We start from the raw sequence: 26,069 nt of genomic DNA, 5'->3' as shown, positions 1-26,069 counted from the left end.
AATACTTGTTATTTTGTTTTGTTTTGTTTTATATTAACCACTCTGATGAGTGTGAAGTTGATCTCATTGTGGTTTTGATTTGCATTTCCCTAATGATTAGTGATGTTGAGTACCTTTTCTGTGGTTATTGGCCCTCTATCTGTCTCCTTTGCAGAAATATCCATTCAAGTCCTCTGGCAATTTTTTTGAAGGATTTGTTTATTTATTTCAGAGAGAGTGCTGGGGGCTGGGGGGGGCCGAGGGAGAGGCAGTGAGAATCTTTTTTTCCCCCAAAGATTTTATTTATTTATTAGAGAGAGAGAGAGAGACAGAGACAGAACATGAGTGGAGAGAGAAGTAGAGGGAGAAGCAGACTCCCTGCTGAGCAGGGAGCCTGATGTGGCACTCGATCTCAGGACCCTGGGATCATGACCTGAACTGAAGGCAGATGCTTAACCCACTGAGCCACGCAGGTGCCCCGTCAGTGAGAATCTTAAGCAGACTCTGTACTGAGTGTGGAGCCAGACACGGGGCTCAATTTAGACTTGGGCTTGATCTCATGACCCTGAGATCACAATCTGAGGGGAAACCAAGAGTTAGATGTTCAACTGACTGCCCCACCCAGGTGCTACCCTCCAACACCTCAGTCCATTTTTTTTTAAAGATTTTATTTATCTATTTGACAGTGAGAGAGAGAGCGCACAATCAGGGGGAGCAGGAGAGGGAAAAGCAGGCTCCCCACTGAGCAGGGAGCCGGATGTGAGGCTCTATCCCAGGACCCTGGGATCATGACCTGAGCTGGAGGCAGACGCTTAACCAACTGAGCCACCCAGGCACCCTCACTGTCCATTTTTTAATTAGGTTGTTTGTTTTTTGTTGTTGAGTTGTAGGATTTTTAAAAATATAGTCTGAGTATTAATCTTTCATGAGATATATGATTTGCAAATACGTTCTTCCATTCTGTGGGTTGCCTTTTCATTCTCTTGATAGTACCCTTTGAGGCACGGAGGTTTTCCTTTGATGAAGCCCAGTATATCTGTTCTTTTGTTGTTGCTGTGCTTTTGGTACCATATGCAAGCAATCCTTGCCAGATCCACTGTAATGAAGATTTCCCTCTACGTTTTCTTCTAAAGAGTTTTATAAGGTTAGCTCTTACATTTAGATATGTGGTCCATTTTAAGTTAATTTTTGTGCACAGTGTAAAATAGGTGTCCAACTTCACTCTTCTGTGTGTAGTTATCTAGTTTTTCCAGCACCATTTGTCGAAAAACCTGTCCTTTTCCTCACTAAAGGGTCTTTTCACTCTTGTTGAAAATCATTTGATCATATATATGAGGGTTTGTTTCTGGGCTCTCTATCTTGTTGGTCTATATGTCTGTCTTTATGCCAGTACTGTTACGGGATCGTGGACTGCAACAGCCTAGAAAGAATTCTTGAGATGGTGCAGCTTAGTTTATTTATGTAGGGACCTGTGGAACGAGCTGCACTTTTGCTGGATAAAATGGTAGTTAATATGCTGAGTGCTCAAGGCGGTGGGGTCGTGCAGGGAGTATTAGATCATAAATGTCTTCTTTGAATTTCTACTCATACAACTACTCTCACAAGATTTCTCTGGTGCTTATCGTTCAGTTCGATATTAACTATTGGTAAGATTTACAGGCAGTCATGAGACCCTTTAAGAATGTAACAACCAGCACATATTTGATCCTTAATGAAACTATCTATACAGGCTGTAAGTCAGCCTTCTGGACACTTCTGGGCTACAGGTGAACATTTTTCTGCTTTTATCCTTCATCAGTACCACCCTGCTTTGGTGACTGTATCTTTGTAGTAATCATTGCTATCATAAAATATATGTACCCCAACTTTGTTCCTTTTTTTTCAAGTCAGAGACAAGTTTTTAATACTGCTTGCTATTGACCCTCCTTGTAACATCTTTCTTGAGTACCCTTGCCTATAATATTTCTGCTAACAGCTCCTCCTGGGTGACATCTCTTCCTTCGTTTCTTTTATAACTTCTCCAAAGCCAGTTTTCCTTCCCTCTTCTACTCCTCTCCCCTTAATTTAGATTCATTTCTAGTTGTGGGTACAGGCCACAGCTAGTAGTTTGAGTCCTTAATCCTCCTGGATCACCAAGAGAAGGGAATCCTAAAAATCTCTTTCCCCCAACTTTGAGTCCAGTCCAGTCTCTTTCAGAACTGCTAGGGTTAAAAGTCACTTTTATTGTTCCTTTATCATCAGGGTTGGGTGTCTCATCTTAGCACTGCACCAGAAGAAAGCTGAGACTGGGGTGCTGTGATGGGCAAGGTGCATTGCCTAAGAGGCTGTGTGATATGGTGAGAAGAGGATTTTGTTGGAGGCCAAGAGACTTGTGCCCTATCTCTACACCTACCACTAATTAGCACTTAGATAACTCAGCCTTTCTTGCTTACTGGAAACTTCTCTTATCTGTAAAGTAAGGAAAGTTGGACTAGGTGGTCTCCAAGTTCCTTCTAGATCTAAAAAGTTTATTTTTTACTTTTTGCAAGACAGTTTCCTCAGAAGAAGAATTTAGGCTGGTTTAAATGGATGAATAGAACTTAGATGAAAAGGAAAGACTTCAGGAGATTTAAAACAAGACAATGAAAGTATATTTAGAAGTCAATGAGAATAACAGTGACCAGCCTTTGTATTGAGTGATACCTGGGCAATTAGATATCCATGTAGGAAAAAAAGAAGAAAAAGAACCTAGACCTATATCTTATATATACAAAAGTCAATTCCAAATTATTTGAAATCTAAATAAGAAAGGTAAAACAACGAAGCTTTTAAAAGAAAAAAAAAAAGGCTAACAGCTGCATGACCTTGGGATAAGCAAAGATTTCTCAGAACAAAGAAAACATGAAAGAGAAGATGGTTAGTTTGGATTTTAGCGAAATTAAGAACTACTTTTGATCAAAAGATACCACTAGGAAAGTAAAAAGGAGAAAAACATTTGAGATATATCTGACAGATGACTTGTATGGAAAATATCCAAAGAACTCCCAAAAATCAATAATACAGGTGCCCAATAGAAAAAAGTGATCAGAGACTTAAACTAGAGTTTCACAAAGGAGGGTATCTAAATAGTAAGCATGTGAAAAGGTGCTCAATACCCTCAGAAAAAAGCCAATTAAAACTCCAGTAAACCAGCAAACAGGGAAAATTGCTCAACCTCTTGTCCTTGGAGAAATGCAAACCAAAACCCATGACGAGACATCACGCACACCCACTAGGATGGCTGTGCTACTGTAATAAAAAAAAAAAAAAATTAAAAAATTTAAAAGGAAAATAAACGTTGGCTAGGATATAGAGACATTGGATCCTTATTACATTGTTGGTGAGAATGCAAAATGGCTCAACCACTGTGCAGAAAGTTTGGCATTTCCTCAAAAAATTAAACATGCTCTTGAACATCTACCTTCAGCTCGGGTCAGGATCTCAGGGTCCTGGGATCGAGCCCCACATCGGGATCCCTGTTCAGTGGGGAGTCTGCTTCTCCCTCTCTCCCTCCCCACTGCTCTTGCTCGATCTTTCTCTCTCTTGCTCTCAAATAAATGAATCTTTAAAAAAAAATAAATAGAAACTAAAAACAAAAACATTATGCTAAGTGAAAGAAGGCAGACCCAAAAGATTACTTAGTTTAAGATTCCATTTGTATGAATATCCGGAATAGATCAAGAGAGACAGAACACAGACTGGTGGCTGCCAGGACAGGAAGAGGAATGAAGAGAAACTGATTAACGGGTAAAGGGTTTTACTCTGGAGTGGTGGAAATGTTTTGGAACTAAACAGATGTGGTAATTGCACTACATTGTGAGTGTACCAATTGCCACTGATTGGTTCACTCTCAAATAGTTCATTTTAGGTTATATAAATTTCACGTCAATAAATTATTATTTTTTAAAATCTGTGCAGTACCTGTATACATACCCACTAGAAAGGGTGAAATAAAGAAACCTGTCATTTTGAAGTCTGGTGAAGATACAGAGCAACTGAATGTCTCTTACGCTTCTGGAGGTATTATCAAAGCAAGACTAACACAAGCCCTCCTTTAACCCCAGCATTCCACTCCTGTTTCTACCTGAATAGAAATGAACACATAGATGCCAGCAGAAGACATGTGCAAAAACGTCCTGCTAAGGACCCTTAGCTGAGCTGCTAAGCTTTTGTCCATAATGGCCTAAAACAATAAACAACCTCAATGCCTATCAAGGTAAAATGGATAAACCATGCTGGATTCCTACATACACTGCCCAGCAATAAAAAGACTGAACTACTGGTACAAACACAACAGAGATAAATTTCAGAGAAAGAATGTTGGTTGAAAGGAGCTAGACCCTGAAGAGTATTTGATGTTCTACTTATATGAAGTTCAGGAACCCGCCAAACTAATCTATGGAGATAGATGGCAGGCTAGCCCTTGGTAGGTTACTGGTCATGGTGGTGGTTATTGACAAGGGAGCTCCAGAGAGCTGTCTGGCTTCTAGAATAAATCTTCTATAACTTAATCTGGGAGCTGGTTACACAGGTGTATCTGTTTGTACAAAATAACCAATCTGTGCACTTGAGATCTGTATACTTTATTATGTTCTACCTTAAAAAAAAAAAAAGCCTAGAAAATCAGAACAATAATCAGTCACCAGAGTAGATGTTCTTGCAGGGAAGAACAGAAGAGAATGTTTGAGAAGTGTAAGGTTGTAGAAGACCTTGAATGGCAGTAGAGTGGCTGAAATTTGGACTGTGTCCTATAACTCTGATAGGTTTGAGGGAGGGAATTGACATCATGGAAGCAGAGATGTGCCTGGTGGTCTGAGGACTGGTCTACAAGTGAAGGCTGTTCTAGCAGGACCAGAATGCAGGTGATACTGTTGAAAGTGGAAACTCAGAAGAAAGAAGGGTCAGTAAGGCTCGTTCGTCACTGGTTGGGCAAGCACAGCAAAGAATGACAGGGCAAAGATGACTAAGAGTCATTGCTAGATGGCTGGAAAAATGATGGCTCTAATAACAGAATTGAGAAATCCAGGAGAAAGAATCAGTTTGGGAAGTATAGAGATGAGTGGTTTTACATGTTTAATTTTGAAGTGGTGACAGCCAGTTGTGAGACTCAGGAGAACAATTAGGGCTGGTGAACAAAATCTGAAAATCACCCAGGGACAGATTATGCTGAGTAGATGAGCTCCCTGAAAGAAAGAGGGTGACAGAAAGATTGCTGAGGACCAGCCCTTAGAGAAGAAAAGACTGTAGTTGTGGATAGGACCAGGACAATATGGAATAGAATGAGAATCTTAAGCAACATGGAGAGAGAGTGGGGTGGGATATATAAAGGGAAAAGATGAAGAAATAGGAAAGGAAAAGTAAAAATTGGGAATGTGAGGGAAAGCTGGGATCATTGAGGGACCATGGTCTTGGGGAGGGCAGGAGGAAACAGGATCTGGAAGCAAAGGCAGAGGACTTAGCCTTGAACAGCTTGACCTATGAAGAATGCTGCGGTGTCCAGTCAGGCCCAGGCATTGTCAGCATCTCCAGTCACTTCCTCTTGTAGTATATTCATTTTTTCAGTTGGGAGTATAGCTGACACACAATGTTACATTAGTTTCAGGTGTACAGCATAGTGACTGGACAAGTCTAATCTATGCTCACCATGAGTGTAGCTACCATCTGTCACCATGAACTCTCTGACTGTACCATTGACCATATTCCCTGTGCTGTGCCTTTCATTCTTGTGATGTATTCTTTCCACAACTGGAAGCCTGTATCTCCCCCTCCCCATCATCTACTTTGCCCATCACCCCAGTGCTGCCCCCACCTTGCCAACCATCGGTTTGTTTCCTGTGCTTATGGTCTATTTCTGCTGTTTGTTTTAGAGTCTACATATAAGTGAAATCATATGGTTTTTGTCTTTTTCTGTCTGACTTACCTCACTTAGCATTAAGCCTTCTAGGTCTCTTTGTGTGGTTGCAAATGGCAAGATGTCATTTTTTTTTTTTTTTAGAGATTTCATCCATTTATTTGACAGAGATCACAAGTAGGCAGAGAGGCAGGCAGGGAAAGAGGAGGAAGCAGGCTCCCTGGTAAGCAGAGAGTCCAATGTGGGGCTCGATCCCAGGACCCCAGGATCATGACCTGAGCCAAAGGCAGAGGCTTTAACCCGCTGAGCCACCCAGGCACCCAAGTTGTCATTCTTTTTTATGGCTGAGTAATATTCCTCTGTGTGTGTGTGTGTGTGTGTGTGTGTGTTTGCACGTGCACGCACACCACAACTTCTTTATCCATTCATCTTTCTTTCTTTATTTTTCTTTTACATTTTATTCACATTTATTTTTCGCTTTTATATCCATTCACCTTCCGATGGACACTTGGGTTGCTTCCATGTGGCAGCAACTCTTGCAGTATTCTTTGTCCTCTAGATAGCAACTGAGGATGACCCAGGGTCGAGAATGAGTGTGACTGTGAGAACCAAGAGGTCCCAGGTATTTGAAGAAATTATGGGTTTCAGGCATAATCCTATCATTTGTGAAAGGGATGCAGAGGAGTTCAAGGCACCACTCTTGCCCTCTGGGAATTTATAGGGTGCAATTCGACTATGACCAAGAGACACAACAAGTGCAAATAGGTTGTTTTGAATCCTGGTTTGTCATTTTCTAGCTGTGTAACTTTGAGTAGGCTGTATTAGGTCTCTGTTTCCTCATCTCTGAAAAGGGAAGAATAATGATATCTACCTCATATGTTGTCTTGGAGATTAAGTGAGTTAATAGAAAAGCAAGGTACTTGGACCTTTCAGGACCCAGTGCCTGAAACATAGTAAGTGGTGGATAAGTATCAGCTAAGATCCTGGTAAAGCTTATAGGAGTTCACAAGGGGGAAAGGCTGCAGCTGGTGGGAAGGTGGTGTGGAGGAGTGGGCATTTACCGAGATAATTCAGGGATACAGAGGAGGAAAGGCATGAGAGAAAAGGATTTCTAGCCTGAGGAAGACGTTGTGAATAAAGTCGTAGATCAGCAAAACCAGTAGCATTTCCCTGTGATTTACCTGATGATCCAGACTGTTCCTGCTGGGAGTACTGGGGATTCGAGCAGGATAGGAGGGTGGGTGACTGGCACTGGTCAAAATAAAAGAAGTATGAGTTGGAGAGTCAAAAGCACTTTGGCTATGATTTTTATCCTGGCCCTGTGACCTTGGGCAAGTTGTCCAATCTCTTAGGACCCCAAGTTTCCTAATCTAAAAGATGAAATGGACTGTGTCTGTGAAATCCCTTGCATCTCAGAAATTCTGTGCTTCATACGTGAAAATGATTTCTTGGACCCTATGGTCTGGGGAACACTGTTTTTTTTTTTTTTTTTCCTGGTGCAGCGTGGAGCTCTCTGGTCTTTGTGGGGGCAGACTTGTGGTTCTGGCCTCATTAGTCCCACGTGGTGAGGGAGTGAGCTGACCAGCCCACATAGAGACACTACACACTGCCTTTGCAATACTTTGCAGTCACCACCACTAGAGAAATCTGGGATCTCTGCGGGTGTGTTTATGAAAGGAGCCCTTGGGTATTTCACTCTCAAATTATTTAGAGTTAACTCTACTACTGTTCTCTTAGGAGCCTCGAGTTTTATGGATACTTGCCTTGAAGTGGACCCTGAGGGCTAAGTAGGAGGGAAAGAACAATCTTTAGCCTTTTAAAAAAATTTCCCAGATTGTCTTTGTGGAGCTCACAGAACTAATGGCAAAAGCAGCACCATGAGCACCAGATGAAATGCTGGTAAAGCCTTGAAGCTTTCCTGGTAAGACTCCCCTGCTCAGGTGCTTTTGTGATAGGCAGTAAACACTGTTGTTTTTGATGTTAGGAATTCCTCTGTTTCAAGGTGTGTTTGGCATGGTTTGGTTTAAAGATTTTATTTATTTATTTATTTATTTATTTATTTATTCAGAAAGAGAGAGAGAGTATGTGTGTGTGTGTGAGCTTGGGGAGAGGCAGAGGAAGAGAGGGAGAGAGAGAATCTCAAGCAGACTCCGTGTTGAGCCCAATGCAGGGGGCTCGATCTCAGGACCCTGAGATCCTGATCTGAGCTGAAGTCAAGAGTTAGACTCTTAACCTACTGAGCCACCCCAGTGCCTCTAAGGTGTGTTTTAAATAACCCAGGACTCTGTTTAAACATGGAAATGGGCTTTTCAAATCCCGTGCTTAGAGATCATGGGGCCTAGTACAGCCCTACCTCATTTTTCCTTTTATTTTTTTATTTTTATTTTTATTTTTTTCAAAGATTTTATTTATTTATTTGACAGACAGAGATCACAAATAGGCTGAGAGGCAGGCAAAAAGAGAGAGGAGGAAGCAGGCCCCCCACTGACCAGAGAGCCCAATTCTGGGGCTTGATCCCAGGACCCTGGGATCATGACCTGAGCCAAGGGCAGAGGCTTTAACCCACTGAGCCACCCAGGGGCCCCTCATTTTTTCTTTTAGAAGGGACGTTTGGTTTGTTGTTCTCTTCTCACTTGTGTCCTTCCTGGTCTGAGCCCATCTGGGCTGCATGCAGCCCTCTCTGCCATCCTTTGCCCTGCGGCAGGCGCTGCAGTGCTGTGTTCAGAAGTTCTCTGAGCATCCTCTGCCATTTGGTTCTCCCGCCCCACCCCCAGTTGTCCCTGGCAGGATCTCAGTCATTGAAGAGGTACTTCTGGACTCTCATACCAGATGGGCTTTACACATCTTGGTGAATTGAAAAATAACTTGAAATGGAAGAGCCAAAGTAGATGGCAGCTCTTTGATCTACATTTTGTGCAAACCCTAAAGTTTTGAAGGGTTTAGTGTTTTCAGAAACTGACATTGGAAAAGAGTGACAGTTTGCCCTTGCGTTGTATTTGGAAGGAAGAGTATTTCTTTAGGGACTAGAGTACCAGGAAGGGAAGGTGCCTTGAGCATATAAGGCTCCCCAAGCTAACATGTGCCCCTGGGTAATGTTAAATATGCCTTATTAGAATAGGAGTTCCACGAGGGAATGGAATGTATCTCTGTAGTCATATGCAGGTTCAAACAGTGAGTGGCATCTAAGTCAAGAAGAAAAACGAGCAGCTCAGGAACCTCCCATCTTGGGATCTCCCTGGCTAGCCAGTCCCCGGAGGGGCAATTATGAGCCTCACCTAGCCTGCTCACGCCACAGATTTTCTGGAGAGAAAAATAACCGAGTCACGGAAGAAGCTGTGTGTTGCGGACGTTGTGAATAAAGGTCGGGAGTGAGATGGTTTGGTCTGGCCTCTTTTCAGAGCAGCGATTGATTACTGATGTCTGTGTTGCCGTTTCTTCCAGAGCTGACCTGTCCCGGCCGCAGCACAACTAACGAAGCTGCTGCAGGATGAGAAGATGGCAGCGCGGCTGCTCGCACCACCAGGCCCTGACAGTTTCAAGCCTTTCACCCCCGAGTCACTGGCAAACATCGAGAGGCGCATTGCCGAGAGCAAGCTCAAGAAACCGCCGAAAGCCGAGGGCAGCCATCGCGAAGACGATGAGGACAGCAAACCCAAGCCAAACAGTGACCTGGAGGCAGGGAAGAGCCTGCCTTTCATCTATGGGGACATCCCACAAGGCCTGGTCGCGGTTCCCCTGGAGGACTTTGACCCATACTATTTGACGCAGAAAGTGAGTTGGAGGAGGCGGCGACCCAGCTTCAGTCTCCCTGTCCTAACAGGCTTAGGGGAGACTGGGAGAAAGAGCTGTCCCTTTGCCCAAGTTTGGATAAGTAGCTAACCTTTTGTTTCAGTTCTGGTTAACGGGGTTTATTTTTCAGTTTAATTGCTGCTCGGGGTCATTTGTGGGTCTTAACACTGCTCAACTCTGTTAATAAGACTTCTGTATTTGGCTCCATGCCAGATCAGAAGAAGATGAAAACAGATTAAAACAAAACAAAACAAAAGAGATCATAAATGCAATGGTACTGTTTAATAGAGTCCAAAAAAAGCCGGCATAGTGCAAGATGATATAGCCAGGTAGAATCTCTCCCACACACATTCCAAATTCTATCTTTAACTATAAAGATGCCATAACTATTACAATATCAGCAAAGCCTATTGTTCCTATAAAGGAAATGAGGGATGTGTACTCTGTCCAAACTTTCTCTGTCCCGTGGTGACATTAGATCATAGCTGTTGGAGATAGGAGCAGAATAAGGTGAGCCAGACTGGGCCAGTGAAGAGAGCAGGTGATTAGCCTTGTTACTCAGTTGTCTGGGTTGAGCCATCACTCATTCTTACATTAGAGTCCATTCTGTTATTCCTACCAGTAAGAAGCAAAGTGAATAAACACTAGTCTTCATTTGGCCAAGAATTTCAGGCTCCCTTAACAAATATTTGACCAAACTGTGGGTTTCTTTCTCATGATTATCTTTTGAAACGAGGCAACAGGTGGAGAAGCAAAGCCCCCTAGTTAATCCACCAGCCAACTAACGAGCCATTCCATACTGAGGAATGACATCAGACACCATTTTAGGGGTCCCTCATTTGATAAATGTCATTTAAAGAATTAGATTGATAGGTGTTTCCAGATGAGGGGAGAAAAGGCTTTGTGTAATTACATATTCATAAATACAGAGCTTACCTGAACTGTCTTTATTAACAAAACTGCCTCATAAACTTCCCCTAACTTGTCCTTCAGTCTTATAATTTGGAAGAAGTTTTAGTTTCTTGGCTTAATAATGGGACAGAAGTAAGATGAGACCAGTAGCTCTCTTGACCTCGCTATAATTGTGGAGTCGTTTTTGGTTCATGATGGTAAAAATAGTTAAGACGTTGTCTACACAAAATAGTCCTTCACTCACTTCTGTTGCAGCTCAGCACAGCGCCATAATAGAAAACAAAGTAGCAACAGTAATCTTTATCTTCCACTGAGAAATGCAGAAAGTTTCAGAAACAAGCATGATATGATAGAAATAACAGTAGACCAGAAGTAAAAACTCCTGACTCTACCATAATTCACCATGTTTATTATCTGTATTTCTCTTTTGTCATATGTGTATTGTTCAAGCTACCACAAATAGCTTATAGGAAAAGAAAGTTGTAAATAAAGAAAAAAACTTCTCAAAACTAGTTTATGTCCATTAGCAAGCTATGCTACCTCTCTGGGCCTAAATTTTCTCATCTAGAACTGAGAAGTTAGACAGAATTTTTAAGGACTTTTTCACACATCAAGTTCTGGAACTGAGTAGTTTTCATAAACTTTCATTAATTTCCTCATTTCTTCTTCCCCTTTTTTCAAGTTTGACTTTGTAATCTGGGCCTTTGCCGAGTGGGGTAGATGGGGGAGGGATGGGGTAGGCTGTAACATTCTGGATTAGTGAATAAGGGAACATGGAATCTTGGGCTATTTTTAGACAAAAATTTCATTCATTGTAAAATTCTGAAATATTTTTAGAAATGTTTCCTTGTTCTTTCCTACCCTTACATCCATGATCTTAGAAGAGGTACAAAGCAGTGAAAAATCACAGGGCTTAAGTTGTGCCTCTTTAGGTGAATTGGCCAATGGTACAACTTTTTCAGAAACTCTTATAGCAGTAAGAAGGTAAGTAAAGCCCCTTAGACCCTGACCTTTCAGGTAGCTAAAACCTCTTTGGTTTTATTTGAACTGTTTATTTTTCTAACTCAAATGCAAATTAAGTCTCCCTTTCTTAAACCTGACTTAATGTATGAAGAATACATAGAGCTGTTAGTTGTCAGAGCCAGTGTCCTTTTGCGTGCCTTTTCCCCTGGTTGCTGCCCCATAGATAGCCCCTTCTCTCCTCCAACACCCCAGGTGTCAGTGGCCCTGGAACCGGAGTGAGGCCTCAGACAGGGTGGGTCTCTGGCCCTGATAGGTATCATTCCTTGCATAGGATAGATGTTGATGGAGCTCCATTACGGACTGGCTCTTCATGATAGACGGGCTGACTTTAGCGTTTGGCCTCATCATAAGAGTAAATAGTTTGCAGAAAGGAGAACTTTAGTTGTATTTTTTTTTCTAATTTTTTTTTTTATTGTGAAACATACCACCATGTGAAAAATTCATAAAACATAAATGCATAGATTAATGGTTATAAAGCAGACACACTAACACTCATGACAAGAAAGAACATTAGTAGCACTTGAGAAGTATTAATTATGCTGTTAATCAAGGGATTTTTTTAAAGATTTTATTTTTAAGTAATCTCAGCACCCAACATGGGGCTCAAACTTACAACCCCAAAATCAAGAATCACATGCTCCACCCACTAAGCCAGTGAAGCATCCCAAAGCAAGGGGTTTTTTAGTTGATTAATATTATGCTTGCTCAAGTTTATCTGCAAATCTTCACTGGCATTACTAATACTTCTTACTAACTAGGCCTTTCTCTAGGCCAAATTAGCAAGGTCTCCTGTACAAGGAAGCACACTGGGAATTAACCCACAAATCAAAAAATATTGAGAGTAGAAATGACTTTAAGGGGACATTTCCTTGCATTTGTTTTTCGTGGGGACTGCCTTAAACAATTCTTGCAAAATAGAATTTCTTTGCTAAATGATACAAATGGATTTCTTTATCTTTTCTTTATAGGTCTCATTTTCTACCCAATTAGTCATTTTTATGGCTCTCACTGAAACTGATTTCTCATTTCCTTCCCTCTATTTTAGAGGGTGAAAGAAAACTACTTCCCTATTAGTACAGTTCTGGTTTTATTCCACTGTGGATTTCACACTCTCCAGGGACACAGGGACATAAACCTGTGTGTCGTCTTTTCAAGATACTCTTGTGCCAGATGGGACTGGTTTGAGCTGTCATAAACTTCTTGAGGTCCTTGCAGCAGTCTTGTCCACGTTGCATTTCACTCCCAACTGGTCCTCAAAAAACAGTCTAGGTTATCCTCCCTTTGGATTTCCTCGTCCTCCCAGTGCTACAACATTTTCTTTGTCTCTTGGTACTTTGTTCTAATGTCTCCTTTCTTTGGCTTTCTTGTATTTCAACTGTTTCTTGCAAATAATTGAATTTAGGGGATGTTTATTTACTTACTTACTTACTTATGTTAAATAAAAATAAGTCGTGTACCTACATGGTTAAAAATTCAATTGAAGATACTCAGTAAAAAGTCTCCCCTTTACAGCTCTCCCTCATCTGCTCACTTCCTGCCTCCTTGAACAGGTAACCACTGTTAGGAGGTTCTTCCGGAGTTTCTTTATTTATATGTATTGGCAAAAACAAATAGGTATTCTAAGGAACTTGAACTCTTCTGAATACCTTTGTTCTTGGTTTTTCTTTCTGCTATTTTCATAAGCCCATTGAAGTCTTAATTTTGTTATTTCTTTTCCCTTCTCTCAAGCTAGGAAATCTTACATTTTATCAGTGTAAATTCTCAACTCACTTCTCGCCCTTCTAAGCTTTTTTTTGTTTTGTTTTTTAAAGATTTTATTTAGGTACTTGACAGAGAGAGACACGGTGAGAAGGGAACACAAGCAGGGGGAGTGGGAGAGGGAGATGCAAGCTTCCCGCCAGGCAGGGAGCCTGATGCAGGGCTCGATCCCAGGACCCCAGGAACACGACCCCAGCTGAAGGCAGACGCTTAATGACTGAGCCACCCAGGTGCCCCTCAGCTTTTTTAATAAAGCAAATCAAGGACTTTCTATTACTTGAAGGAGTGTCTTTCTGTCTCTCCAGTTCTCAATAATAACTTGTCCAATTTCAAATGGCACATATATTCCTGATAACTATCTTAAGTGGTGCAGCAGGAAAGTCTATGGATTAGCTTGAAAAGGCCTTCAGAGTTGGCTCATACTTCTTTTCCTACTTCTTAAATTGGTAATTGATCTATGTGTCCATTTTGTTCCGTGGGTATATCCTCTTATAAGAAAGTCTTATGAACAAAAATCTCAATTATGGGACGGACTGATGTGCCTTTAAATAGAGCATGAGCCTATTGTATTAAGAAATTACATGTGGTTTCCGAAAGTTCAGTTTACTTTCAGGTCTTCATTTCTCTTTTCCTGCAAATTGGAATCTACCTAGAATCATAGAAAATTAGAATATTATATCCTTAGACATCAGGTAATTCAACTTCCTCCTTTTATAAATTTAATGAGGGGAAGTACTTGTCAAAAGCCACCATTAGGGGTGCCTGAGTGGCTCAGTACATGGAGCATCTGCCATAGGCTCAGGTCATGATCTCAGGGTCCTGGGATCAAGTCCTACATCAGACTCCCTGCCCAGCTGGAAGTCTGCTTCTCCCTCTCACTCTGCCCTCCCCAGCTTGTGCTCTTTCTCTCTCTGACAAATAAATAAATAAAATGTTTAAAAAAAAACGTATAGCCCTTCTTCCCCCTCCACCCCCCACCCCCAAAAAGCAACAGCATTGTTCATGGTGGAGCCAGGACTCAAACCCATGCCTCCTAACTAAAGTTTGTTACATTTCTGGTTCTCCACTTTTCTAATATTTTATTTTTATTATTTATTTATTTATTTGACAGAGATCACAAGTAGGCAGAGAGGCAGGCAGAGAGAGAAAAGCAGGCTCCCCGCTGAGCAGAGAGCCCGATGCGGGGCTTGATCCCAGGACTCTGGGATCATGACCTGAGTCAAAGGCAGAGGCTTTAACCCACTGAGCCACCCAGGTGCCCCTAATACTTTATTAATCGATCCTCAGCTTCATTGGCTCAGTTCTTCTGAAGCTAGGCAGGCAAATTTAGAGATAGGAAGAAGAACTTGCTTTTTCATTCACATTCCTGATAATCCCTATGGTTTAATAACTCTTTCAAGGATGGGTCCTAAGAAGCGCTGGACTTCTGAAGGAAAGGATGGTGTCTGTATTAGCTCCAGTATTTTATCTTCGGAAGTGAAGGAGCTGAGTAGTCGAGCAGCACGGGAGAAGCCATTCCAGAGACTTGGGCTCAGTGTCAGTACTCCTGCAACTCTTCAGCTGGACATGTAATCTGAAGGCAGTTTATTTAACCTCCCTACGTACTTTTACTTCTCTCTCTATCTCTCTCTTTTTTTTTTCTTTTTAGAGAAAAAGAGGTGGGGGCATAGAGAGAGGGACAAGGGCGGCTGAATCTCATGACCCTGATCATGGCCTGAGCTGGAATCAGGAGTCGGACACTTAACCGACTGAGCCACCCAGGCGCCCCCATATTTTTACTTTTGATGGGCGCATGATCTCCCACCTGTCCCAGTCCCTCAGCCTACTGACAGAATGTGATAGTGAAAAGAGCACCTAACTGGCAATATAAACACTTCCATTTTAGTTCTTCCTTTGCTCCTTGTTTGCCCTTGACCAAATCACTTAAATTCCTCTGCGCTTCAATTTCCTCACCTATAATATATGCAAGATAAGAGTCGGACCTTTATCTATATCCTTCTAATTCTATTTCACACATATGTCTATCACATAGCATATTTCAGCTGTGGCAACCTGCTTTCCTGTTTCCTGAGTGTCCCCTGCCTCCTGGACTCCATTTCCTCCTCTTAGAATGTACTGTCCTTTAACTTCACCTTTGGACACTCCACCATTCATCCAGACCCTAGGGCCTCTTCTTCCTTAGAGCCTGACTTGATTCTCTACACCGGAACTAATCCCTTCTCCTGAATTTCTATGATACATTAAGATTTTCAGCCCAACTTTTACTAAGAAGTGGTTTTAGATTTAATTCACATTAGCTATAGCAGGACATCCTGTTCCCAGCAATGCTTATACTTTTTTCCTTACACACATGCGCACGTGCACACACACACACACGCATGCATTCCTGGGAGAAAATCCTTGCTGAATCTATTTTCACACACTCTTTAACAGGTGTGCAGAGCAGAGACAGACTGTTAAAGAAGAGTTTATGTTCATTAGGTGTGATTCGAAGTATTGCTAATGAGAGGTGTTGCATTTCCTGCTTTTGCACGATAAGCCTGGGTGCTACTTTCTGTTCTAAATAAAAACTACATATTTCAAAACTTTATTTTTACAAAAAGCCATTTTGCAATAATATTTTTAAAAATAGTGTTTCTTTTATTTTCTCCTCCAAATCAAAGTGAGGCAATGTTTGTGTGCTAGTGGGAGGCAAGCAGGTGATGGGTTAAGGATGTGCATGTGTGGGGTGCTTTTCTACTCTCCAAGCATCATTCTCTAGAGGGGAAGGAATTTAGTTGAACATTAAAACCTTAGCAATAGACCAAGCATTGGGAAATCTGGTTTCTGATCCTGTCCCCATCTACTGCAAGCAATCTTGAGCATGTCACTTAACCATTCAGGCTGTCAATTTCCCTAATCTAGGAAATTAAGATTATGCTAATAGCTAATATCCCACCTATTTTGCCAGGTTGTTGGGACGATCATTTCCTGACTAGCCTTTGTAAAACAAAGCAGCCTCTTGCTCCAGCCCCGCTTCATTTTTCTCCATAGCTTAGCAACACCTGCCATATATTTTTCTGTTCATTGTTCATCCTCTTGTGTGGTCATCAGCTGGAGCAGTGCCTGCCCTACAGCGAGCACTCAATCCATGTCTGTTGATTAAATTAATCTTAGGAGATAATGCATGTGGAAACGCTATATACTTTCTGGGTGCTTTGAACATGGAAGGTGACACTATGATATTTTTTCTAATAAAAATTTTCCCATTGACCAAAATGAATTGAACTCTAGAGGGAAAAGAGACTGATTCCTAGTATATCTTTTCCTTTCCCAGAGAATTAGTTTCCTTGAGGGACTGAGGAAGTAGATCAGTAAATAGTTTTCCTGACATTTTAGATATTTTCAGAGGGCTGAACGGCTGTTGTTAAGTGCTACCAGTCTTATCTCTCCTCTTGTAGAAAATTAGAATTAGAAAAGACTATCAAAAGCCATGGGTTAATAGCCTCCACCTAGTGCTTGAATCTCTTCTTCGTTTATTGGTATAATGTGTGTATTATACAAAAGATGTTATTTCCTGAATATTATAAGTTGTCCTGTCGTGTCTACTTTTATTAAGTGTTTTGCTTCTTTCTGGGCTGTGTGAGTTGTGTTACCCGCTATGTATTAACTGACTTGTAAAGGAAATGAGAGAAATGGACATTGGAATATATACCAAATTGGTTTGCCTCATATAAAACATGACCCATTTATTCAACAAAAATACATCTTGAGTGCTTCCTGTATTGGAGGCACTGTGGGGCAGGGGATCTGTTCAGTTCTTTTGGAGAAACAAAGATTAATAAAGTCCGCTCTTTATCCTTAAGTAGCTTATAACATGGCAGTGCATAGTATGAGACAATATTTGACAGTGGAGCCCCAGAAAGGGCCTTACATAATTCATAGTAAGAGTAGTCTTTGAATCAGGCTTCAGAATTTAGAAAAGAGGGATTGACTGAAACATTCTAGGCAGAAAGAACAATGCAAGCAAAGGCTCAGAGACAAGGGTGTTGGACAATGGAAGAAAATGCTGAGTAGTCTGATTTGCGTGGAATGTGGGGAAATGAGTGAGGAGTCTTAGGAAATGAGGCCTGGGAGGGAGGGCTGGAGCAGGATCACAAAGGACTCAGTGTGGGACAATCAAGTTTGGTCTTTACTCGATAAACAGCAGAGAACCGCTGGAGGTGTTGGGGAGTGCGGATATGTGATTGAAGCAGTGCTTTAGGGCCGTGAATGTGGTCTGTAGGATGGACCAGAGGGACAGAGACCAGCTATGAGGGGACGAGGGTCCAAATTATGGTAGTGGAAATGAAAAGTAAGGGCAGTCGATGAAGTCAAGAGCTGTTACGGAGATAAACTGATAGGATTGTGTGATTGATTGTGGAAGGTTAAGGACAGAGTGGAGCATTCAGTCATTCATTTGAAAATTTGATAAATTGTTATTGAGCGTTTTCTGTATGCCCAGGCTCTGTTCCATGCCCTCGGGAACAAACCAGACAAGCCCTTTCTGCTATTCTTAGAACTTAAGTTTTCGTTGGGGAGGCAGATAATAAACAAGTAAGGAAATAAATCATTACAGATAATGGTATGAGCATTAAAGATAATATGGTCCAGGTACTTGAGAGGTTGAGGTGCTCTGCGTTGGTAAGAGACTAAACACGGTGAATACAGAAGAATCAAAGGCTACGTGCTAAGTACTCAGTGTCTTACATAGGCCTTTAGCAAGCACTAAAGTATAATATTTAAAAGGACCCATAATGCAGATATTCTGAGTTACTTAAAAACCAGAATCGTCACTCTGTTGAGAGACTTTGCCAGTCTTCGATTTCTGCATAGGCAGGAATCCAGTACCTTTCAGCGTCAGTGTGAGTCACAGGGCCACCTGCAGATGAACCCAGCAATTGCTCCAGAAAAATCCCTCAGGTCTTCCTGACTCCTTGCACAAGTACAAAGTTGCAGTTCCAAAGCTCTGAGCCATGTTCGTGTAGAAGAGACACCTTCACCTGAATTCTAGAATGTGTGTGAGATTGAATGAGCTAGAATGAGCTAACCACCTCAGCCACACTGATTGACAGTTTTAGGTCTCTGATTGTTTAGTTAGTCTCTGATGGTTTCTACAGGATTGTGAAATATTTTTATTTTAACAAAAATTGACCTGTTGAATGGGTTAGTTAATAATGGCCTTTGGAAATAGTGGAGGACCTCTCAAGACCACAATGGTATTGATCATCTTCTGATAGTAATTAACCATATTTTAAATCCTTTCTTAGTCATAGAGAACAAGCCTATGGCATCATTATAAAGAGGAATACTTCTCTTACTAATTGTTTACAAATTCACATGAGTTGTCAGTTCTTTACATATTGTTGTTTACATTTAATCAACCCTGTCTGACACAGTTCAAGATTAGGATTGCCCCATTATATATGACCATTTCTGCCAACTCTGAATCTAGCAGTAGAACTTTTGATACAGACTCTGGTCAGTAGAGTATCGACTCTAGGAATATTCCAAACACTTTGTTGAGGTTACAAAGTTTGGCCTGTGGAAGCAAGTTTGAATTAAAAAAATCTCTCCAGTTTTAGCAGATGAGGTCCCCTGTCTACTGTTCTCCCTGTGCCTTTGACCCCACCCATGCCTTCCAACCTTCTCCAGAACCTCACTCTCTCAGTTTTCCTCTCACTTTTCTGGTCTGTCAGTCTTTCCCTTCTCATCCTGTTTCCTTCACCTCAGCCTATAAGCACTCCCAAAGCCTCTACCATTCTATGAGCCCTCACTTGAGCTCACATCACCAGCTAGCCTAACCTCTCTTCTACTGTCGTTCAAACTTGTAAAGAGTAGCCTTCACTCATCAGGACAACCTGCCTTCGACCCTCTTCCCCATCCTTGCAGCCTAACTCTGCATCCTCACCTCTCCACTGACATTCTCAAGATAAGATCCTCTGTGACGTCAAATTGCCAAATTTATCAGATACTGTTTTACTTCTTAACCCACCAGACTTCTCTGCTGGATTTGATACTGTTGATTACTCCCTAATTCTTGCAGCTCTTCTCTCCTTGTCTTAGTGCTCCTTGTATCTTTCCTTCTCTTCCATTTCCAGCACCTCTCTCTTAAGGGCTGGTGTTCTCCCAGGTTCTGTACCCGTGTTTCTCCCATTTGGCACACTCTCCCTGGGTGATGTCACCCATTCTCAGTCCTCTTGAATCTGTCTCTCCAGCCTGTACCTTGCCAGGCCTCTCTAACTGGGTTTCCAGTCAACTCAGTGTGTTCAATATTGAACTCATTTCTCCCCTCAGACCTCTTCCTTTCATCTGCTGCTTTCGTGGATGACACCACCCAAATTCTAGATATCATTATTGACTCCCCAATTTTCTGCAGTCCTTAAGGGTTACCAATATTAGGGAGTTGTCAGTAGAAGGTTGCATATTTTTATAAGTAAGAAAATATTGTGGCTCAGAAATCTTAATTGCTCAGATTCCCTGAGCTAGTGTGTGGTAGAGTCGGGTTCCAGGCACAGTGATGTGTGATTTAATATTCATGGTCTTTCTGCCATACCATGCTGTCTCTGTAGCGTATGCTGCAGACTGATTTTTTGTTTCGTTTTCTTCTATCACTTTTAGATAATTTTCTAGCATTTTACACTGCCTCAATATGAAGTTAGGATATGGTGTTTGGGTTTTTTTGTTTTGTTTTTTAATGTATTTGTTTCAGGCTGTATCTTTAGCATGGGACCTAAGACACAGAAAAGTTGAGAAGACTTTTCAAACTACAGCAAATCATTTTTATGGGTGGATGAGCTAAAGGGTGGAAAAGGTCAATTAGACACCTAGTGGAAAGTTGCATATAGTTATAGGTTAGTTGTATAGTTGTATGGTCAATTCCTCCTGTCTGAGATTAATTCACATATTTAGTATGCGTGTTGGAATTCTCCACCTTGTACCAGATGACCTCTGCTTGCTAAGCTGAGAAACAGCAGCTGGAAACCATAGCCCTGCCCTTACAGATCTCAGAGTCCAATGAGAGATACAGACGTGTACCCGAAAATGACAATACTACGTTAACTGCTCTAATTGAATTAAGTGCCAAGTGGAGACACACAGGAAGGAAGGATAATTCTGTTCGAGAGAATTGAATGGGGCCACCTGCAGAGAGGAGGTGATAGTTGAGCTGGACCTTAAAGTATTAAAATATGGTTAAAAAATTCAACTGTTGGAAAAGAGAAGAAAGAATAATTCAGGTAGAAAGACTGGTGCATGCAAAGGCAGAGAGGCATGGGAAGGCCTGAACTGTTTCCAGCAGTGAGTGTAGTTTTGACAAGAGCATGGAGTGTGGTTTGCCAAGACAGGAGCCTAATGTGGGGGGTCAGGTTGGATCCCAGGGTATGTGTACTAAGCCGTGTTTATTTTCTCCCACTTTCAGAGTTCTCAGGTCTGACATAAGATCTGGGGCCCGTCTTGAGCCAGTACAGCCATAAGGGTGTCTCCTAGTGACTGGATACTTGGTCTGGCTTATCCTACTGACTTGTGCCAAGTGTGTGAGTACTAACTAACGTGAACGGTAGCCCTCGGGGTCTCCCTGTGGCCACCCCATGCTGGCAGCCAGAGGGCAGGAGCAGCTGTGGTCTGTGTGACCGCCGCGCAGCAGCCTCACCACGTCCTTTGGGGGTTTGTTCTGTGCTAGGCACGGTAGTGAGGACTTTTGGTGACTCTTCATTAAATCTCAGAACCTGGTAAAGTAGGTACTATTAGTCATTATCCCTATTTTATCAGTAAGAAAACTGAGTCTTAACAACCTAAACAAGTGGACAAAGATCATGACGCTACCAAGCAGCGGAGCTGTGTCTTGAATCCAAGTCTTTGTGGCCTCCGAGCCTCCATGGAAACCACACTGCTGCTAAGAGAGAGGAGAGCAAGGATATAGACTCTCCTGGAATATGAATAGAGAGACTAGAGGGGCTAACATGCTTTATGTAATGAACATGCGTTTTGCTTTCCCCTAGAGCAGCTGCAGTCTGTGTATCCTAAGAGGGCAAAGGGGAAGGAGATTAAAGGCAAATTCACACTGAAGGGCAGCGAGGAAGAGGGGCCATGGAGGAGGTTCAGAGCTGCCCGGCCTCTAGGGAGCAGCATCCTGCTGGCTCCGTGCTGAAGCAGGTGCCCAGCACTACTCTTCTGCCGGGATTGGCTTCCTGTGACCTGGGTGTGGGCAGGAAGCATGTCAGCTGCTCCAGATCTGGGTTGGAGGGCATGAGGTTACAAGGTCAAACCAAATCAGAAGCATTACCTTCATCCAGCTTAACTTGGGAAAAAGACTGTAACCATAACCAGCTGCTAGGATCTCTGAGGCCTGTGCAGAGGTTTTCCTCTTGCCAGAGTTACAGGTATTAAGTAAGAGAGATTCCTTCATTGCCTCAAGGATTGGACCAGAGGACCAGGTGTCTAAAAGCATTCAGGACCAGACGCCAGGAGATCTGGGCCCTAGGAATTCTCAGCCCTGTGGTATCGGTGTGAGCAGAGGTGCCTGTGCTTGGTTTCTTGTCTGTAAAGAGAGGAGTTAGATTTTTTTGAAGCTTTTTTAAAGTTGCCTTATGATGATTAAGAGCATAGGCTTTGGAGTTGGACCACCTCTGCTCAATTCTAAGTTTTGCCACTTAATAAATAATTTTGTGGTCTTGGGAAAGTTACCTGACTTTCCACCTCGATTTAATCATCCGTATTATAGTACCTTCCTACTTCACGGAGTGGTTGCTGTGAGACAGATACTACATGGGGCACCCTAGTAGGCTGCCTGCTGCAGAGTAAGTACTTAATGTTCATTGTTATTCCTCAGATAGGCTCACAGGTACAATTGTCAATGACCAAAAGCAATAAAAACATAAACTTGGGATTTAGAGGTCTCTCTTGCCCCATCCTCAGTGTAGTGGAATAGAGAGTTGGAGGACGATGGCTCTAAATATTCTTAGTTTGGGCCACTTGGGTGGCTCAGTCGGTTAAGCGTCCAACTCTTGATCTCAGCTCAGGTCTTGATCTTAGGGTTATGAGTTCACGCCCCATGTTTGTGGAGCCTACTTAAAAAAATTAAAATTAAAATAAAATAAAGGGGTGCCTGGGTGGCTTGGTCGTTAAGCCTCTGCCTTCGGCTCAGGTCATGATCTCAGGGTGCTGGGATTGAGCCCCATATCGGGCTCCCTGCTCGGCGGGAAGCTTCTTCCTCTCCCATTCCCTCTGCTTGTGTTCCTTCTCTCACTGTGTTTCTGTCAAATAAATAAAATCTTCAAAAAAAATTTTAAAAATAAAATATTCATAGTTCAAACGGAAGTACAGCCTAAAGGAAAAAATATTGTCCATATTTCATGTCCTGCTTTAGATCAGTATTCTTAAAAAGGCAGCTTAGTACCAGAACACATGTACTGAAGAAATTCAGGCCAGTTGTGCCTTTGCTGGAGCCTTTCCTGAAGCACATGGGACTATAATTGTGATTTCACCTGAGGGACCCACTAAGCAGATGCACATTAAGAAAGGCATCTGGGCCCTTTTCAACATGGTGGAATCATTTCAGCAGTGCAGGTCATTTATTTCCCAACAACTTCCTAGTCCAAAGTAGAATCTATTTAGATTTGGCATTAGATTTTGCTTTACTAAAGGAGGGGAACTTTGAAGGGACCTTGATTTGTTGCCTGCTCCGTTGGCTCTATGGCCAGTTCCTTGGGAGTGAGCGCCAGATTGCTGTTGGTAAGTGGACTGTGGGCTGCTGCTGCTGTCTCTGCGGTAGCTGCCCTCACGTCAGCTGTTCTTAGATCATTATTGGGTGGAAGCCTGTGCACGCACACTCTGAAACCAAGAGGCAGAGATGATTTACCCCAGTAGTAGTCACCAGAACTCACAATTTATAGTTAGGCAGGAAGGAGCTAAGAACTATTACAAGTCCAATTGGCCAGTTGCCTGGTTCAGAAGAGGTACATAGGTCTGGGAGAAGAAGGTATGTATATAAGGTTGAGGCAGACAAGAACTTAAGGCTAGAGGATTCAGCTAAAAATGAGAGGGTCAGTCCCCTCTAGAGATCGAAATAGTTAAGATCCAGGAAGCATACCCGGGGAGGTAGTCATATGTCAGTGTCAGTAACAGCTGTGGCTAGCTAGACTCAAAGGACATTGGTTCCCAGCTGCCCTCTTGTAGATCGGCTCAATCCCTGGGCCCCTGGCTGCGCACTGTAGCCAGAGGTCATGGGGTACCTGTAGGTTACCTTTGCCCTGAGGGAGCTGATGACCTCACAGGGGAGGGAGAACTCAGTGGAGGGGAGAGCCACTCTCCTGGGCCGTGTGTCCCACAGCAAACCAGGGGCTGGGGACTGCACCCTTCTCTGAGAGGCTTTCTGGTCTGTGATATATTCCATCCCTGCACAGAGTACTTTTCGCTGTAACATCCTTTCATATTTGTGCATGCTTTATTATTTTAATCTGTACTTTTTGTAGGATTAAAAAAATTACTCTGATCCTAGGGTGGGCTGAGGGTGACAAAATGCCATGATCCTGGCTGCACTATAGTACTTGGGTATGAGCGTGCATTTCCTGGACTGCATTTGCAGTACGCTAGGAATTGTTTGGTGTGTACGCGAATGTGCTTGTCCCTGGCCGTGCACAACGTCCCTCCCCCTCTTGGTAGACCCGGAACAGAGTACATCTTACTCTGCATTAGCAGTGGCAAAGCTCCTCCATCCTGGGCTCCAGGCCCCACACTGCTAATTAGAAATGAAAAGCCTGTGCTTTTCTGAAGGTTCATTTTATGCCGGCATGACATACTTATTAATACTCCATGCCATAACTCGTTAAGGGCTATTCCACTGCTCTTAATGAGCCTCGTGCTCAAATGCATTCAGTGGCTGTTATTATAAACTGATATTTCCCCTTGGACAGTAAACCACAATTCAATTTCAGTTTCCCTTTTAACTCATTTACTTCGCAAAGATCTAATTTAAGACAGATTAGGTAAAATATCATTGGACTTCATGGACACCGAGTGATTATTGCTTAAGAAGTATTCTTATAAGAATCCAAAGCTTGCTGTCCTTCCCATTCATTCTTCCTGGGCTTTGAAGAACCCAGTGTTGAACAAGGAACAAACCTCCTTTTCTAGATTCTTATCAGCGGTTTAATGATTACTAAGATTTTATTAGTCGTGCATATGGCTTTAAAATGCTTTAAATATATATATTTTTTAAAGTCAGCCCGTCACCAGTCATCTCAATTCGTTTTCTCTCTCCTATTCACTGTTCTGTCAAGAATGGGGCGTGGAGGTGGGGGTTGCCCTGGGACTGCTCCATGCTGCCCCCTGCACACATATAGGTATAGTTTTCAGGGTAGTATCACAGCCGTTGACCCTGGGCTTTGACAGAGTATCACATGAAAGAGCAAAATAACTAATTCAGGAGAGTTCTACCAACATGTAATGTGAAAGAATAAATAATAATAGGCTTTCTCCTCAAAAGTATGGCTCGCTGCTTTGTTGCACTTCATCTTGGATACTTCTGCATATTCTCCAAGTCACAGAATCACAGATCTCAGAGCAGGGAAAGGCCTGGGCATGCCATCATTTTACAGATGAGGAAAATGAGATCCAGAGAGAAGCCGGGGCTCACCCCAGCCGTACAGCTAGGTAGAGGCCGGTAAAGCAGGAGAACCTAAGTGTTTGAAGACGGTGTTTTGGAGCCCCCCACCCCCGCACCTTTTAGTGACCTGGAAGATGACTTGGTGGTTCCCAGATCCTGGTGAGCAAGATTCCTCTGCAGCTTATTGAATCCCAAACCTCTGTGGTGGGCCTTGTGAATCTGCATTTCTTTTTTTTTTTTTTTAATTAACATATAATGTATTATTTGCCCCGGGGGTACAGGTCTGTGAATCATCAGGCTTACACGCTTCATAGCACTCACCATAGCACATACCCTCCCCAATGTCCATAACCCCACCACCCTCTCCCTATCCCCCTCCCCCCGGCCCCCCTCAGATTGTTTTGTGAGATTAAGAGTCTCTTATGGTTTGTCTCCCTCCCAATCCCATCTTGTTTCATTTTTTCTCTCCCTGCCTCCTACGACCCCCTCCGCCCCGTCTTTCAAATTCCTCATATCAGAAAGATCATATGATAACTGTCTTTTCCTGATTGACTTATTTCACTTAGCTTAATACCCTCTAGTTCCATCCATGTTGTTGCAAATGGCAAGATTTCATTTCTTTTGATGGCTGCATAGTATTCCATTGTATATATATACCACATCTTCTTTATCCATTCATCTGTTGATGGACATCGAGGTTCTTTCCATAGTTTGGCTATTGTGGACATTGCTTCTATAAACACTTGGGTGCACATGCCACGTCGGATCACTAGGTTTGTATCTTTAGGGTAAATACCCAGTAGTGTGATAGGGTTGTAGGGTAGCTCTATTTTCAACTTTTTGAGAAACTTCCATACTGTTTTCCAGAGTGGCTGCACCAGCTTGCATTCCCACCAACAGTGTAGGAGGGTTCCCCTTTCTCCGTATCCTCGCCAGCATCTGTCATTTCCTGACTTGTTAATTTTAGCCATTCTGACTGGTGTGCGGTGGTATCTCACTGTGGTTTTGATTTGTGTTTCCCTGATGCCGAGTGATGTGGAGCACTTTTTCATGTGTCTGTTGGCCATCTGGATGTCTTCTTTCCAGAAATGTCTGTTCATGTCCTCTGCCCATTTC

The 26,069-nt window shown here is 42.5% G+C and overlaps 1 protein-coding gene across 5 annotated transcripts in view; it reads left to right on the top strand.

Moving 5' to 3' along the window:
• The window catches only part of SCN8A (sodium voltage-gated channel alpha subunit 8), a 171,503-nt gene that overhangs the window by 46,431 nt on the left and 99,003 nt on the right, over window positions 1-26,069 (top strand). For all 5 annotated transcript variants that reach the window (XM_032876747.1, XM_032876751.1, XM_032876749.1 and 2 more), the window contains exon 2: window positions 9,290-9,619. In XM_032876747.1, the coding sequence (XP_032732638.1) occupies window positions 9,344-9,619 (276 nt within the window). In that variant the 5' untranslated portion in view covers window positions 9,290-9,343. The remainder of the gene's footprint in view (window positions 1-9,289; window positions 9,620-26,069) is intronic.

Source organism: Lontra canadensis, unplaced genomic scaffold (assembly GCF_010015895.1).
Source record: "Lontra canadensis isolate GAN:19392208 unplaced genomic scaffold, GSC_riverotter_1.0 scaffold59, whole genome shotgun sequence".
NCBI lineage: Eukaryota > Metazoa > Chordata > Mammalia > Carnivora > Mustelidae > Lontra > Lontra canadensis.
This window is presented reverse-complemented; position numbering and strand designations above follow the sequence as displayed.